The 16,211-nt window shown below is 51.4% G+C and overlaps 2 protein-coding genes across 2 annotated transcripts; one reads left to right on the top strand and one right to left on the bottom strand.

Annotated features, from left to right (window-relative positions):
• Positions 1-8,256: 8,256 nt before the first annotated feature.
• On the top strand, positions 8,257-9,540 carry N7462_004490 (uncharacterized protein; the record flags this gene model as incomplete). Its single annotated transcript, XM_057076216.1, has 1 exon — positions 8,257-9,540. The coding sequence occupies one exon, from the start codon at positions 8,257-8,259 to the stop codon at positions 9,538-9,540; it is 1,284 nt and encodes a 427-aa protein (XP_056935721.1).
• A 2,020-nt stretch (positions 9,541-11,560) lies between these two features.
• N7462_004489 (non-ribosomal peptide synthetase) lies at positions 11,561-15,391 on the bottom strand (the record flags this gene model as incomplete). The annotated part of the gene is made up of 1 exon (XM_057076215.1): positions 11,561-15,391. One exon carries the CDS (start codon positions 15,389-15,391, stop codon positions 11,561-11,563), a length of 3,831 nt encoding a protein of 1,276 aa, XP_056935720.1.
• Between the last annotated feature and the right edge of the window lie 820 nt (positions 15,392-16,211).

Here is a 16,211-nt window from a genome sequence, read left to right as displayed (position 1 = left end):
AATCATTCGATACGTGACAGATGTGATTCCGTCAAATCATGAAATATCCAGAATGGCTGCTTTCAAGGCAGCCATTGGAATGATTACAACACTTGAACAAACGGCTTTGCCACACGATGGTGAAGTGATATTGCGTGCTTTCCCACAACTTTGGGTCCATGTTACCAGGATGATGATTGAATATGAACTCAAGACTCATTCGATCACCTGTCATAAATGCTCTCCCTCTGGAGTCTTTGTCGGGTTTGACCTTGTAGATTCAGTGACATTTGCCAAACCATATTGGGTATTTCCTGCATGTCAGAAGACCCCAGACCTTGTTGGGGGCTTGCACTCTATCTTCTCAATGTGTATGGAATATGAAGGCATAAACCATCCTATGTTTCTGCAAAATTGGTCCAGGGTTGAATCTCATTTCAATGCTTACCCAGAAAAGCTGCAGCCCAGGATGCTGTCAATCGATGCGACCAAATTTCCAGAGCCACGGGTTAAGATCTATGCTCGCTGTGATTTAAGTGTCGTGAATGATTTTCACGAAATTGAGCCTCATCTGAGCTTGAATGGTGCAATAGATTTGCCCCACAACTTTCAAGGCACCTGCAAACGACTTTGGGATTCACTGGTGGGACCCAAGGATTCTCAGCTAGGGAAGAGCTCTACATACTGTCTTCTGCTATATGAAATTGCATGCGGGTCATCTATCCAGGTGGAATCTCCTGGTATTGGAGTAACTGCAAAGCTATATATTATGTGCCAAGAGATTCCTCGCGCTGACTCTTTTGTTTCACGATGTCTGTATCAGAACTGCGTGGTCTTGAAGGATTCAGAGGTGATCAGGTACAATCATTATTGTGTGCGCCAGTTGGCAATGATTTAGTTGCTAACCTCTTTACACAGAGAGTTTTCAGAGTCTTCAGATTCTACTGCGTTCATATGCGAGTAAGTTGTCATCCGTCCTACCCTTTAATTACATTATTGATAGCCAAAATAGGATTGGACTAGCACCAAGGGGCTCAGAAACTGAAGTGTCCATTTACTGTAGTCCTTGCTGGGCATCGAGAAAAACATGGAAAAAATGTGTTCAAGATGATGGTCGCATGGAGAAGCCCCAATGGACCCTATATACTAAAGATATCTGATATATAGCTTGCTTTCCCTATGGATAGAGGGTATAGGGGGAATTGTGGGGTCGCGGTGTTACTAGATGCTTGTGGTGGCATGTATTCATCTCTGACAGTGAATAGATATATTATTGGGGCTTTGAGGGTCGACCCTAAAATCTTTTTAGCAACTATTACAAGATTATAGTAAATAATAGCCACAAAATTTACGTTGAAGACACCAAGTGATTTGTTAGTTGGCCAAGGAGAAAGAGAAAGATGAGTATCAGGATATAATCTCTAACTGAACCAGCTTGGGGAGGGGGCTTGCATATGAGAATGAACAACTGAATATTGAAACCAAAATTCAGTTCAGAAATGTATTATTCCTCTTGTGACGAAGAACAGATCAATGATGAATTATGACGACTGAACGGGGATATGCTCTATGATTTGCCTTGATCACGTCATGAATACGTTTCATACCTGAACCAATCTCGAATATCATCATCAACCTTGGTTATTCTGTAAGAAACATAGAAATAAAGGGATTTCAAAAGGAAAAAATTAATAAGGACTAACGAGCTCTAGAGATCAATAGATACTTTGTAGATGATTATCTACAACTAAATAGAAAAACCTACGACTTGAGTAATAAAGGTTATCTAAAAATCTTTAATGTGTATTAAATATAGCTAGAACTTTGGGATTGTCTCTGAAGCGATATATTATTTGAAGTTTAAGATATTACTGTTACAGCATCTACCATTGATTCGACTGGGGTATCATAGTATCGTGAATACTTTGGCATCTCTAGGGTGGTTAGATCCTTGACAACTGGGCTGTGTTCACAGCTTCTCCAAGTTAAATAATATGTTATATTTCTTACTGAGAAGTAGAAAGAAGAAATCCTCCGCACCAAGTGTCTATTCACAGGAGAATCGAGCGGGCTTGTTATCACAACGCCTCAATCTTGGATTGGGATCCAAAAGAGATTTGGTAATCGAGTTGCCACTGTAGACCCTGATCAAGTGGGAGTCTCACTCATATGGAACCAGTTTCATACAATGCACAACTGAGAAAATACGTATATAATAACAAATTTCATTACTTCATTACATTTGAGTCTGTACGTGATGAAATTGAAACAATTTCTATAAGCTTCATTCTATAACTGTAAGATATTCAGCTTTGGCGTCTCCAGCAGCTTAATCTTTTTATTACATACAGACACAAAGAAATACTCGCAAGGAGCAGAGGTATTTATGGGAGGCTTGGTTACGCTAGTCACTACCCTTCATCTGAAATCTATTATGATTTTCTCAGGAATGAATTTACACGACATTCACGCTGAAGTCTCCTCTCTTGTAAAAGTGCACAAAGAGACCATCAATAGTCTGTGCACGTTCCCGGCAGCTCTGAGGAGCCCAGTTCCTGGCCTGCCGATCCTGGTGTATGTCTCTTTGCTTGGTCTCTTATGGTAATGGCTGCGGTGAAGCCTCACAATTACAACAAAGATTCAAAGTAGAGTTCCCATTGGCGAGTCATATCCTGTTTCTGGATTGCACAAAATCTAATAAAATACCTGTCCACAGGGACGGCTATGCAGAGACCCCTATTACTCAGCTACATTACGGTAGTTAGCGACAGAACTAGGACTGTCCTGGCGACACCCAGCCGCTTTGTAATTCGCCTTCTTTTTTCTCACAAAATTCTACTATCTCATCGTCAAGAAGCGTAGCTCGCTTAGTTCTTCATTCTCCAGAGAATTAATTATAGTAGGTTTCGAAAACAGATTACTCAACAGACACATCATGAGTCGATTGATTATGCCAGAAGTCAAGGACCTAGAGATGGCTTTTGGTAGCCACGGGCTCGGTCTGCAGCTATGGGAAGTGATGAGCCTCCTTTATTTCGGCTAAGCCACTCACAGGTCACTAATTATGCACGATTCACATCTACTCCTTACCTTATTCACTCACGTCCGATCCCGACAAAAAAAGGTCAACGAAAGGAATTCAAATAACAGCTGTAATATCCACATAAACATAATACCAGTGTACTAGATATCTGTGTATAGATATTCCAGGTCAAAATTTAGTTCTGAACCCGCTGTGGATACTGCGGTACACAGCATTAAGTCAATGTGGAGAATAGCCCGTGGTGCTACCGGTCTGTTAATATGAAGCTACTAGTAACCTCGCCTCAAACCACTCATTGAGCGATAAACAGCCACACGACCACATCACAATATCAATATGAGATACCCCTGAGTAGACACGGCAGATTTTTCACAGCCCCCTATTTTCGATCTTTAAAAAGTAAGCAGTGGACTAGGGCTCAGGGCAAGGGCAGCCACAGTACCCTATGTGATCAGTGCGCACGCACAGTGCACAATCACGAAATCAAGCTCTCTTTCTTGTTCAAAAAGAAATGAAAAGGAGAACAAAATAAGTCCTGATCTCAATTGACCAAGCGGAATCTCTCCATTCGAGGGTGTCCACATTCACTGGGGAAAAAGCAGTATCAAGCAGACCAACCACAAGTAGTTTGTTTTGATTCTCAGATTCCGCAAGGGGGGCCTTCGACATGATCCATCAGATCTGCCACCAAAGCAGGGCAGGTTTGACCAGGGCCAGGGATAATTGGACGGTGTTTGTGAAAATTCTAGTCTTAATTAAACACCGGTTTCAATAGCGAGATTAAATTTACCAAGCTTTGATCACAATTACGCGGATGTCCGGCCGTGACGCTGGCCGGCCGGAGCCATTCGTTATGGACACGCGCTGCCCCTGAGTATAAACTGTGGCTATCGGTGGATGTAACTCCTCTAAGCAGGAACCAGGAGTCATCAATTGGGTGGGCTACACTCCACACTCAGCTTACAATGATCTGGTCACACACACATGCCCGGGGCGAGGAGGGAGGGAGGGAAGGAGGGGGGGGGGAAGGGATCATCACAATAAACAGGGCGATAGAGATGCATGCCCGTGCGCGTCAGCAAGGTTATGTTCCTACCTACAGAATATGTACAGAAAACATACATCTTAGGAAATCGTACAGGTGCAGGAGGTCCTACGGAGCTGGTGGCATGCATCGAGCGCCGCACCAAGCGGTACCAAGCACCAAGCGGCACCCGGGCTGGCGACGCACCGCGCGCTCCCTGCCTGGGAGGCTTGTCTGGTTGGGGCGGGCTCCCTAGGGCGCTCATTTTACCGCCCCGGAGCCCCCACCCCCAAGAGCCCCCAAAACCCAACCCATCCTCTGCTGCGGCAACTGGAGCCTAACCTGCAGGCCACTAGACCAGGTCCCAGGTGGTTGGCCCTAAACCCTGGCAACAAGCGAGGGTGATTGCCCACGGTCACAGTGTCAGGCCGGGTCTGGGGGCGACTGTGCCACTTCCCGAGCACACCTCAGCTGAGGCTCTTTCAGCTGTAACGTGCAAGGAGCACTTTGTACGAAGGGTGTGTATAGTGGTATATGGACATAGGGAGGTGATAGATATATTACAGGGGCTTCCAATCGAATTCTTCAAAATTATTGATCTAGTCGAAAATCCGAAGAACAGTCTCAATGCCAAAAAAAAAATAGAAAAAAAAAAAAAAAACAGGAAAAGCAAAACCCAAAGCCAAAAACATAAATGAACGCCATGTGTGACGCTGGAGGATCGGCGCTGCTACCGGTGGCGCAGGATCGCGCTCCGTTTGGCTGCCTGGCGGGAACCAAGGAGCAGGATTTCTCGAAGGGTTGACTCATCACGAAGAATCATGTCAAATAAAAATTCAAAAAACAAATGAGCGATGGAAGACATGGAAAGGTGAGGTACGGCAAATAGCCCCAATAACCCTTGACTCCCAGGTGCGCCCTGGAATGCCCTGTGTGAGCGCGGCAAGGACTGAGCGGTTGGACATCGCGTCCTTTTTGTTTATTCTATCCCTGCGGTTGGTGCGTGAGCGTAAAGAGGCTGGGTGTATTGGGTGGTCATCGGACTGGTTGGATCGCTGGTTTCGTTCTTTACGAGGTATGGATCCCGGCCTTGATCCTCTCATAGGGCACAAGCTTCATTTTGTTGATGGTGGGCTGGAAGGGTGTGCGGGAGTCCGGTCGCAAGTCCAGGTATTGGACGTCATTAACCCTCCGAGGTGGGTGCGCAGCGAGCCAATCTGGAGTCAGGCGCAAGTGGCTTAGGGCTTAATGGGTTGACGGGACCGGTCGCACTAAGTGCTTCTAAATGAAACGATATGGAGTCATGTCGGTGTCCGAGGTCCTCGTGGAAATCGAAATTGGGTTGAATGAATGCCTGGCCGACTTAGAATGAAATCCGAGAGACCGCGTTGGCAAAGGCACTGCCTTCCTAAGATTGACGTGAGTGCACGGAGGATATTGAAAATAATATGAAATTCTACATAGTACGTAGAAACCATACGACCAGAGAGGACGACAACCGACGGCCATCAAGCCATCTCCAGACCTATTTTTACTGCTGGGCTGAATATTTTCCAAAAACCAGACCACACAAATAAAATTGCAGTATTCTCGGCCCATAGATTGGTTCTGGCCACTATGCAAGTTGCGGTCTGCGAATGCTTCTCCATCAATCCCATTTTTTTTCGCCCAAAACGGCGGTTGCTGCCCAGCGACCTTGCGGCGGTAAAGCCTATGGTCTGTGAGGTTGCCCAACATGATCGCGTGGTGTTTGTAATTAACATACAACAAAACCTTCTGATGGAGCTGCTCGTGTTAGTGCTCCTCGTGAAGATGTTCTGCCTTGCCATGGCAACGTAGCGGGTGGATCGTGGGCATGGCCGGTTTGAATATGGGTCTGTGGAGACCGAACCGGTGGACGAGACGGGAGCGCCCGTCAGGACTCGGGGATGTGATCGAGCAGCCGCCGCTCCAACCATGGAAAGGGGTGGATTAAATGGAGTCTATCGTGAGGGTCTGGTTTGACCACGGCCAGTACCAAATGTGTTTGTTCGTACATAGCCTGTACTGTGATGTGCCTAGAAGCAGTATAGTACATCGGTGGGCTTCGTCCGATTAGTATCATGACACTCCGTACTTTGGGATTTTTGGTTTCCGGTTGGGCAGGCTCCCAATTGTCCTAAATCCCGCGCAGTGGAAAGTTTGCCCCGATAGAGTATCACCGTGCCCTCGCTGCAAGTCTAGGGGAGGGGTCCTTGACCTAGAAGGATCGAAGTAGGATAGGATGCTGACCACACTGGTGTTCATGCAGTATGAACTGGACAGCAAAACGGCCTGGGAAATCGACCCGTTGTTCTGGAAGCAAGCCGGCACATGGCGAGAGTCCCGCCCATCCAACTGTGTCCTGACACGCCGATATATGGCTGCCGCTAAAGGCCACCATCTCCCCCCCCCCCCCCTCCTCCCCATTTGGCTATCGTGATAGAGCCAGTGAACACTGAACACCCTGTTCTACTTTCCAGCTTTTTGGTGGTAATCCCCACTAAGGTCTCCATTTTGCACAGCACTAGGCAACAGTGGCCCCCCGGAGGGAAATCGAGTCATCTTTGCAGGTTGTTTGGGGCTATGGTCAGGTTTCGCTGTCTTCTCGCGATCCCAACCATCTCGGCTGCAGTTGGCCGATGCCCAAACCAACTGATGGCGGGGGGAAACTGCCCGTCAGCAAGCGTAGTTGCAGCATGTCGCAGCTGGCACTGCCAGTGGATAGCACTGAGCCGTCTGTATCCGGACTAGTCTGAGGGGTAACCCAGGCGTGATGGTGGGTATGAGAGAGGGGTAAGAGGTGGAAAAGAGAGAGACAGAGGGAGAGCAGGCGAAACCTGACAGGTTGGTACTTTGCAGGCCGTGTATTTTGTATTGGCTTCTGGATTGACGGGATGCTGAGGGGATGCTATCGGTCTCTATAGATCTGATTGGAGCTGGAAATGGCCAAATGACTCCTTTGCCACTCTAGGATTGAGTCATTATGAACAGCGTCATAAATTGGCCACCAGGCATTCTTTCCAGATGGGAATGAGGTATGGGGTTAGGAATAGCAAAGAGCCGACCAAAATACGGACCAGGTGGAAATCTGGGCTCTCGGACAAGAAGCCAACGCACCGATCGGGGTTTGAGGATGACTCTGGGCATCCTCATCCTTGAAGCACTAGTTACTAGCAATAGTTCGTCATTGATAGAAGAACCCGTTGGGAAGACCCAACGAGCAGCGAAGAGAATCCAGCTTCTGTTAGGCGCATATAAGTCGTTTGATTATCCCGTCTGTGATTCGATATCTTCTCTCTCAATATCTCAATATCTCCTATCTGCTCGTCTCCCATCAGGACATCAGGATACCGAGCACGTCCTAGCCAGGATCTGCTGAAATCCGCAATACGCGTAAATACCGCGGATTATCGCCACCCCCTCCAGCGCCAACCCGCACGCCCCCTGGCGCTGATTGGGCGCGGCTGGACCAGCGACTCGGCTGTTCAGCGCTGACTCCATTTCACCTCCACCGGACCACCATTTTCAAACTTGCCTTTATTTTACCACTTTACGCCCTTTGCAAAAATTCCCCTTCTCCACTCTCCACAAACACCCCGTCGGGTCGCTACGCTCTTCCTCTCTTCCACTTCACTCTGAAAGGACTCGGGTCTTTTGAGAGTCACCCTCTTCACTCTCGCCCCCTTTCAACCCGGATTTTGGATCTTGGATCGTGGATCTTGGATCTTGTTCCTACGGCTCTACCCACTGCCCCTAGTCCGGTCTTGCCGAACAACGTTCAAATGCACTCTCAGCACATCCAGCTTCAACCCTCCTCTCTCCGATCAGGAACCGTACCTCGGTGACGGTCCTACTCAACTCTCTTCTCTCGCCTTGCTCGCTCTGGCGTCGATTTGCTCTTTGCGCACGATATCCTGTATACTATATTCGGGTTGATTTGGGCTCTTTTCTTTTACTGCTTTTTCGTTTGCCTTTGATTCTCTTCGGTTGACAGTTCTTCTCTTTCGGTCTCTTTGGATCTTATTCTTTTTCTCTCTCCACTCCGACTTCTCCAGACTACGCACGCTTTTCAACATATCCCCCTTCACCAACCCCCTCGTGAGATATCTTTCCCCTTCGACACGAGAGTTCTCGCTTCGACCTGGCTTCCCTGGTGTTTCCGGCTTCGCTCATGCTCATTTAACACACCATGTATCACTATTCCAGCCCGCCGCCGGGGTGGACCGCCAACGACTACACTCAGTCGCCCCCGACTTCGCCACACTACGCCTATTACGCCTCCCAGTACGCCAACACCTACACGTCTCCACGTGGCACGTCGCGACGACACAACCGCAAAGCCAGTTATACGGCCACGAAGGAACCTGCATGGCACTCCGGCTACCCGCAGCCTTACTACGAGGCCACGCCAGAGTATGGCATCCCGCGCAAGCACGATCATGTAAGTGCTTCTTTTGCGGGACCTAACCATCGTCGCACCCACACCACCGGTCATCCTGCGGGGGATGGCCTCGGCTTCGGATTCGATTTCTACCTGTCGCAATCGCAGCAGCAACCCTTCTTTGAGGTGGTCAATGATGCATGCGGTGGTCAATGCCACGCTTTTCGTGAGCCGAAGCAGCAGCAGCAGAAGCAGCAGCCGAAGCAGCATAAGCAACAGCAGCGACCACCGCAGGCCCAATCGTCCCGTCCTGGCCATCCCCCAGCTGCGCACTCGTCTAAACGAGATGGCCAACGTCGCACCGCGTCGCACTCTCACCGCAAACCAGCTGCTGATTCTCACTTTTACTTCACCCAGGCTCCTAATGGCGAGGATCTCGAATCAGCAGCCCGTCGCTTTCGTGCGCGCCGCCAATCTACATCCACCCGTACTCCGAAACCGAAACCGCCTCCAGCAGCGAAACCGCCACCTGTCGCCACCGAAGAGGATGCCGAGCGCGCTGGCATCCCGCCTGGGTACTCGATCAAGAACTGGGATCCGACTGAGGTTCCAATCATTCTCCTCGGCAGCGTGTTCGACGCCAACTCCCTCGGCAAGTGGATTTACGACTGGACCGTCTTTTGTCACGGCGCCTCGACTCCGATGGCTGACGTGGCCGGCGATTTGTGGCTCCTCCTGATTAAGTTGGCCGGCAAGGTCAAACGAGCCGACGAATGTCTCCCACGCATCCAACGACCCGATTCGCGGGAAATTGTAGATGATTTCTTGGAAAGTGGCGATCGTCTTTGGGTGAAATTCAAAAAGCTGCTCAAAGCCTGCGAAATGTTCATGTGGAAGGCCGCTAAGCGAGAAAGCAGAAAAGGAGGGCCCGTGTCGATGGGTCGCAATGCCGGCTGCGAATTTGTCGAATCCATCTTTGGCCGTGATCGCGAGCTAGAGAACACCGAGGAGTTGATGAATGGCATTCGCCTATGGAATATGCGCTTTGATGCCAACTGCGAAGAGATCCTTCGCCGCCCATCAGCGAAATAGAAGGTGATATGCTTTCAAAACCAAAACAACATAAAACATCATAACAACGAAATCCAAAGACCGAGAACAGTATAACAGTTACAGTTCAAATTCCTCTAGGAAGAGGAGCAAGCGGACCTTGAACGGAGAACTAAGCTCTCCATTATTACTTTTTTGTCCCCCTTTCGGCTTCCCATGTCCTTAATTTCCGGGGTTTTTTTTCCACGGGAGCGCATTTGACTCGGGTTGAATTGCATTTGCAGCGCGTTGGGTTTGGCTTCGGCTGGCTTTTACTCGTTCCACATTCCACTCTCGGATGATTCTCACGTCTTTTTTGATCGACAGTGTCCCTGTCGCCCCCAGTTCGGGTGAATCTCATCCCCAAAAGCTCTCATAGTTTCGGCGCCTCTTGAGTTATTGTCTCATTTCTCTGCCTCCACTGGCCGTTCTGGTTTTTCCTCCTTGGGGCGGCGTCATGCTTTATTTTTTTTATTATTTCTCGCAGCTGTTTTTTATCCTTTCCGGCGTCCGTCGCCTCGGAACTCTGAATGCTTTCATAGTTCGCGAGTGCGTATTTTTTGCCTCTTATCTCTCGCGTTTTCGTTTCTGCGCCTGCTGCTTCGTTGAGCTGCTAGCTTGTGTCATTCTGCTTTGATGATACCATCTCGCGATTTCCTGTTATGCTTTGCTTTTCCCGTCTACCCCGCTTAACCACGCCTTTCCTTTGTTGTTTCCTTTGTCTCGTGTGGTTTAAGTTAACTTTTCTGTCTCTTTTCTTTCGTGCTACCAGAAACACCCCCCTCTTTCGAGGCGAGGAGGATATCCTTTTCCCCCGGGTTGTACATAGCAGAGCAGCCTCGCCTCTTTTGATAGACACCGACAGACCTTAACTAAACCAACTCAATTCCCACATTTTCCAACATCTCGCGGCTCTTCTTTCTTACCTTAATTCTAATCTTCCGCCGGTCTAACATTACATCACTTTCTTGTTTGTTCTCCCCTCGTCACAAACCCTTTTAACCAACAAGAACTCTATTTTTTACCCGCCCTTCTATTTCCACGTAGGACTTCACACACCCTCCCCTCTCCCGTCACCCGTCACCCATCACCATCACATACCCTACACCCACCCGCCGTTTACCCGCCGTCTACCCGCCCACACCCCTCCCCGCGACCTCCACCCTCCATCCTCTTACTCTATCGCCCCAGCAAGAGTTTCCCCTCTAATTAGACTTTCTCCCTCACGCCGCTCAAAGCAGGTACCTCACCCGCATGACGGCACATCCCTGATGTCACCAACGTCCCGGCGCAGTGGGGGAAGGGCCCGCGCGTGCATACCATGCAGGTGCCGCCTGCGACCGGTTCGCCCGGTCCCAGGCGCCCGCAGCTTGGCTGACCGGGGGGCAATCAGGTCTGCAGGGCGGGTGGCGGTCCTATCAGTGGGCTGTGTGAGGTGGGGGAGGGAGGGGAGAGAGGAGGGGCTTTGCATTGTCAGCTTGGTTGGGGGCGGGGCAGAACTGGCACTGTAGAGATTGGTACTACGTACTGTAGTTCACGTTGGGGCGACGTGCACGAGGTACAGAATACAGAGCAGGTGGTACGGAACACATGCTGGCAACAGAGCGGGGTCAGGGTTTCTAGAAGAGGAGGCGAGTACTATTTTTAGATCACTGTCCCTATGTAATAGTGATGGAGGTGCATGTAGGTACAGATGTACTGACAGGGTTCAGGCAGGAGGTGCATATGTAGCCCTATTCTTGGCGATTTTGTCATAGTTGATGTATAGATGGTATCCTTGTATTGGATATCAGGCCATGTTGATGGCCTGCAGAGGTGGTGACCTCGACGGTGCATTCAAGGTGCCATGTAACAGCTAGTTAAAGTGAGATGAGAAAACCACACATAAAACATTAGAAAGTTGAAAGCTAAATCAACGTAGTAAGAAATACAACCCATGCGCCCATAAATTTATTCGGTATATGAGATAAGATGCAGGAAACCAACAAGCCGACAGAAACAACAAAATGATGAAGTAGTGGCCCTAGATCGGCTCATCGCGCGGCTCCACCAGGATCTCATTCACAGACACATACTCCGGCTGGCACAGCGCATGCACGATCGAGTTCGCCACATCCGCTGGCTCCAGGATCTTCGCGCCCGATGGCTCGCCGTACTTCTTCACAGCCTCGGCGTCCGTCGACATGTTCAGCAGCGGGGTGGACGTGTTACCGGGCTGGATGCTAGTAACACGTAGGCCGGAGCCTGCAGTCTCGAGCCGGAGCGCTTGCAGAGTCGCCTCGACGAAGAATTTGCTAGCTGAGTAGACGCCCAAGCCAGGGAAAACCTTGCGGCCAGCGTCGGATGAGATTGCAACGATGTGGCCGCGGCTGCGCGACAGCATACCGGGGATGGTGGCAGCCAGGGTGTTGAGCAGGCCTCGGCAGTTGACGTCGACAGTGCGCTCCCACTCCTCTGTCTGAACGTTGGCCATCATGGTGAAGTACATCACGCCCGCGCAGGCGACGAGGATGTCCACAGGACCAAGCTGCTCGTTTGCGTGCTCCACGAGCGAGGCGCACTGTGACGAGCTGGTGACGTCCGTCGCGCAGACAATACATCTTACGCCAAGGGCTTCGACTTTCTCTCGGATGGACTCGAGCTCTTTCAGGCGGCGGGCGCCCAGAGCGACAGAACAGCCTTGCTTAGCCAGGGCGAGGGCGACGGCGGCACCAATGCCGGAGGAGGCGCCTGTCACGACAGCTACTTTGCCGTGCAGCGGACCCTTCGAGGCACCATTGACCGCGCGGTTAAGAGCGTTCTGGCGAGAGGGAGGGTGAGGGAGCCATCCACGGGCGAACCAGTGCCGGGTGTATGTTTCTAGCAGCAGGCCATCGACCTTGGGACGCTCGACCACCTCACGGAAAGGCCGGGTTAGGGAGTTATCCAGGACGACGATGCCACGGAGGAACTCGACGGTGGGCATACCGCTGCGCAGAATGTCGACAGTGAAGGAACCATCTCCACCCTTCGTAGCGCCGCGCTTCTCAAACCAAAGTGCCACCCACTTATCCCATGCAAGAAGCTGGGTAGGGTAGCCCAGCTCCTTCAAGTTCTCGAAAACAGAGCGAGTGTTCACCGGATTGGGATCGCCCAGGTGGAAGATAGTTTGGTCTGCGTGGGTCTGATTCGCCAGGTGGACAATAGATTTACTGACGAAGTCCACGGGGGTCATTTCAGCGCGCCAGCCTTCCACATCGGGAGCGAATCCGAGCCTGATAGATTCAACCAGGAGTGCAGTCAGAAGATCCCAAGCGTTAGCAGAGCCAGTGAGACTGTGGCCACTGATAGTTCCGCAGCGGTGAATCTTGACAGGCAGTCCCCGCTCGCCGGCCTTCAAAACAAGCTGCTCAGCAACCCATTTAGTTTGCCCGTAGCCATCGAGCAACTTTGTGGGAACATCTTCCACATCCAGCACGGTACTCTCAGACCAGCCGGACTTCGCAGACGGAGGCAAAACACCGTTGGTTGAGACATACTGTACGGTTGCGCCACCCTTGGATGCCAGACGCAGGATCTCCCGGGTTCCCCCAATATTGGCTCCACGCAGTGCAGCATACGGATACACCAAGTTCACTGTGGCGGCAGCGTGGACAATGACCTGAACACGAGAAGCAAGATCGTCGAAATTTTGCGGAGAGAGACCGAAATGGGGTCTTGAGAGGTTACCGGGTAGAATTTCCACACGCTCCATGATTGTGTCACGCCAAAGGCCTAGATCCAACAAATTTCGTCGAATACGGGCGACTCCACCAGCCTGGTCATCATCCTCGGGGTCATTGAACCGAACAAGACAAATGATCTTCGCAGTTGTGCTCTCAAGGAGATCATAAAGCAGGAAAGCACCCAGAAAGCCAGTTGCACCCGTCAACAGGACAGTGTTCGCATCCCCGAGAGAAGTGACTTTGACATTGGGTGGAGGCTGGATATCTTCATCTAGTGTGGAATCGGCCTGCAAAAATGCCGGCAGATCTGCCTGCACCGCCGCAGTGTGTCCATCTCTGACAGCTCGTAAAGTTTCCAGGTGACCTGCCAGTGTCGTGTTATCGGCGAGGCGAGGAATGGGGACTCGGAAGCCAAAGTGTCTTGAGAGCCTAGAGGCCAAATCGGCCAACGACAAAGAGTGTCCACCCAGGTCAAAGAAGTTGTCTTCGGGTTTAAGAAGGGCTTTGGAAGTCTTCAAGACGTTGGCCCAAATCGCCGCGATGTCGTTAATGCTGATGGGATCCTTGTCAATTGTAGACTCGCTACCATTAGGGCTGGAGCTTCGCGGAGAAGGAAGGCTTTTCAGATCAACTTTCCCCGAGACCTCATTCGTGGGCAGCTCTTCCAGAACCACCCACAAGGCTGGAATCATGTAATGGGCAAGATACGGCTCCAGAATGCGACGTGCCGCCGGGCTGTGCCCAGACCCGTTGATCTCGACCGCAGGGAGATCTCCAGCTTCCTTGTCAGCTACGATGTATGCAACCAACTGGCGCTCGAGGCCGTCCCCGTGAGCCACCACGGCACAATGACTGACAGCCAAGTACTGGCAGATATCACTTTCGACCTTCGCCGGGACGACCGAGTAGCCGCGAAGCTTGATCATAGCACCCACACGTCCGGTAATCTCGAGCAGCCCAGATGGCAACTTGCGCGCCAGATCTCCTGTCCGGTACATGCGCGCTCCAGGAGTTGAGTCGAATTTGTTCGGGGTAAAAGCCTTAGCGGTTGTTTCGGGGAGGTTGAGATATTCCCGCGCCAGCAGTTCCCCACCAATGAAGAGCTCTCCGGCGGTTCCTTCCTCAACCTCGTTCCCACTCTCGTCTAGGATATAGGTATGCGTGGGGACTAATGACGGACCGACAGGGCAGTAGAGAGATTCGGGGTTGATCATCTCGCGAATGTCGCCGCAGGCAATTTCGTGGGTTTCACAGGCGCTGTAGCAGTTGAGAAGGCGCGTATTGGGGAGAGATTGAATCGCCTTCCGCGCGAGGTCTGTACTCACGACCTCCCCGTTCAGCCAGAGCGTGCGCAGCGCAGGCAAACGGCTGGCGATATGAGGGTAGCGTGAGAGCACGGTGGCCAAGAGAGTCGGGGTCATGAGGGTTTCGGTGATGTTTTTGGAGGCAAGCAAGTCCACCAGGGCGGCTGGGTCATAGCTGGCATCGTCCGGTACGGCAACAACGGTGGCACCGCGCAGTAACGGCCGCAGCATCTCCCAGATGAAGAATACATTGCAGGCCACCCGGTCTCCCGGTTGCAGGTCTTGTACGGCAAAACGCAGGTTGTAGGATAGTACTGGAGCGCGGTGAGGGTTCGCAATGCCCTTGGGCTTGCCGGTTGTACCGGAGGAATACGACACGAAGGCTAACCGGTCTAGATCTTCTGAGGTGGGTGAGGGAGCAGCTTCCTTTGCATAGCCGTTTAATTCGGTAGCTGGCTCGTCCAGGGTAATCAGCGGGCACTGGGCCTGAACTTTCCCGGCCTCACTCCGGTGGGTGATGATGACGGCCGGATTGGCGTCGTCGATGACATCGGCCAGAAGACCGGCAGGATAGGCCAATTCGAGCACGAGAAAGGCACCACCGGCGCGCAATGTAGCGAGACAGGCAATCACATAGTGTGCGCTCCGGGGCAGAAGCACGCCCACCAGGGTATCCCGGCTGACGCCATACTGCCGCAGGCGACTGGCCAGGGTCTCGACCTCGTGGTCGAGCTGGGCATAAGTGTAGGCAGCGCCATCATCTTCTAGGGCAATCGCATCAGGGGTGGCCTGCACCTGTTTTTGAAAGAGCGAGGGCAGGTCTTTGGAAATATCGATGATGGGCATGGTGACGAAACGTTGCGCTGGGGAACACACAAGCCGAGAGGCAGAGCGCAAGCGGTATCAAAGAAGGGAAGTATGGCGCACGGAATCACAAGTCGTCAATCATGGGTGCCTCGCAATGGGGACTGGCGCGAGCTACCAAGGGAAGGAAAGAGGGATCTGAAGAGGAAGAGGACGCCGGATGCTTTCGATGGAGTTCCTCTTTCAATCGACTACAGAACTCAGAATCGGAACTCAATTGAGAGTAAGAGTGTGAGAGAGTAAGAGAAGGGAGTTGAAGGAAGTAGTAAGACGAAGAGAAATAAAAGAAGGAGGAAGATGAGGACCCTTCACGACGTCAGTCTTTTTATTTAGTCTGTTCTTTGGTCTTCCACGACATACCTCTCTCCACACTACTCAACAATCCGTTGAGCACTGTTCTCCAAAAGCAACGCAAAACACAAGAAAAAAAGTCTGGTTCGAGGGGCTAACCCGGCTAAACCAGGGAACTAGCCTGCAAGCCGGTTAGTGTCGAGGACCAGTAGTCTGGTCCACGTCTTTGCGCAGGGAGTTAATCTGGCGATGCATCCTCGTTATCGGGCCCAATGAAACGCCACACCACCCCCGATCGTCCTCTGCAAATCCCATGGGAAATCCGGCGCGGGATGGCCAGCTTGTCGTCCAGATTTGTCCAGCATGCTTTCCCTCCCCTTGTGTCTCTGTCTCTGTCTCTCTGGACTCCCTTTGCTGTCTCGCTCGCTGTCACCGGCGTCTGCGTGGATCCCCCGGGCTCCACTTTGGGGGGGAAATTTGCATGTGAAAGTGCCCGCTTCCCAACAATTTC

Source organism: Penicillium macrosclerotiorum (genome assembly GCF_028827735.1).
Source record: "Penicillium macrosclerotiorum strain IBT 26536 chromosome Unknown utg000003l_segment0_segment0, whole genome shotgun sequence".
Classification (NCBI taxonomy): Eukaryota; Fungi; Ascomycota; class Eurotiomycetes; order Eurotiales; family Aspergillaceae; genus Penicillium; species Penicillium macrosclerotiorum.
Note: the sequence above shows the minus strand (reverse complement) of the source record. Positions and strands in the feature narration are given on the sequence as shown.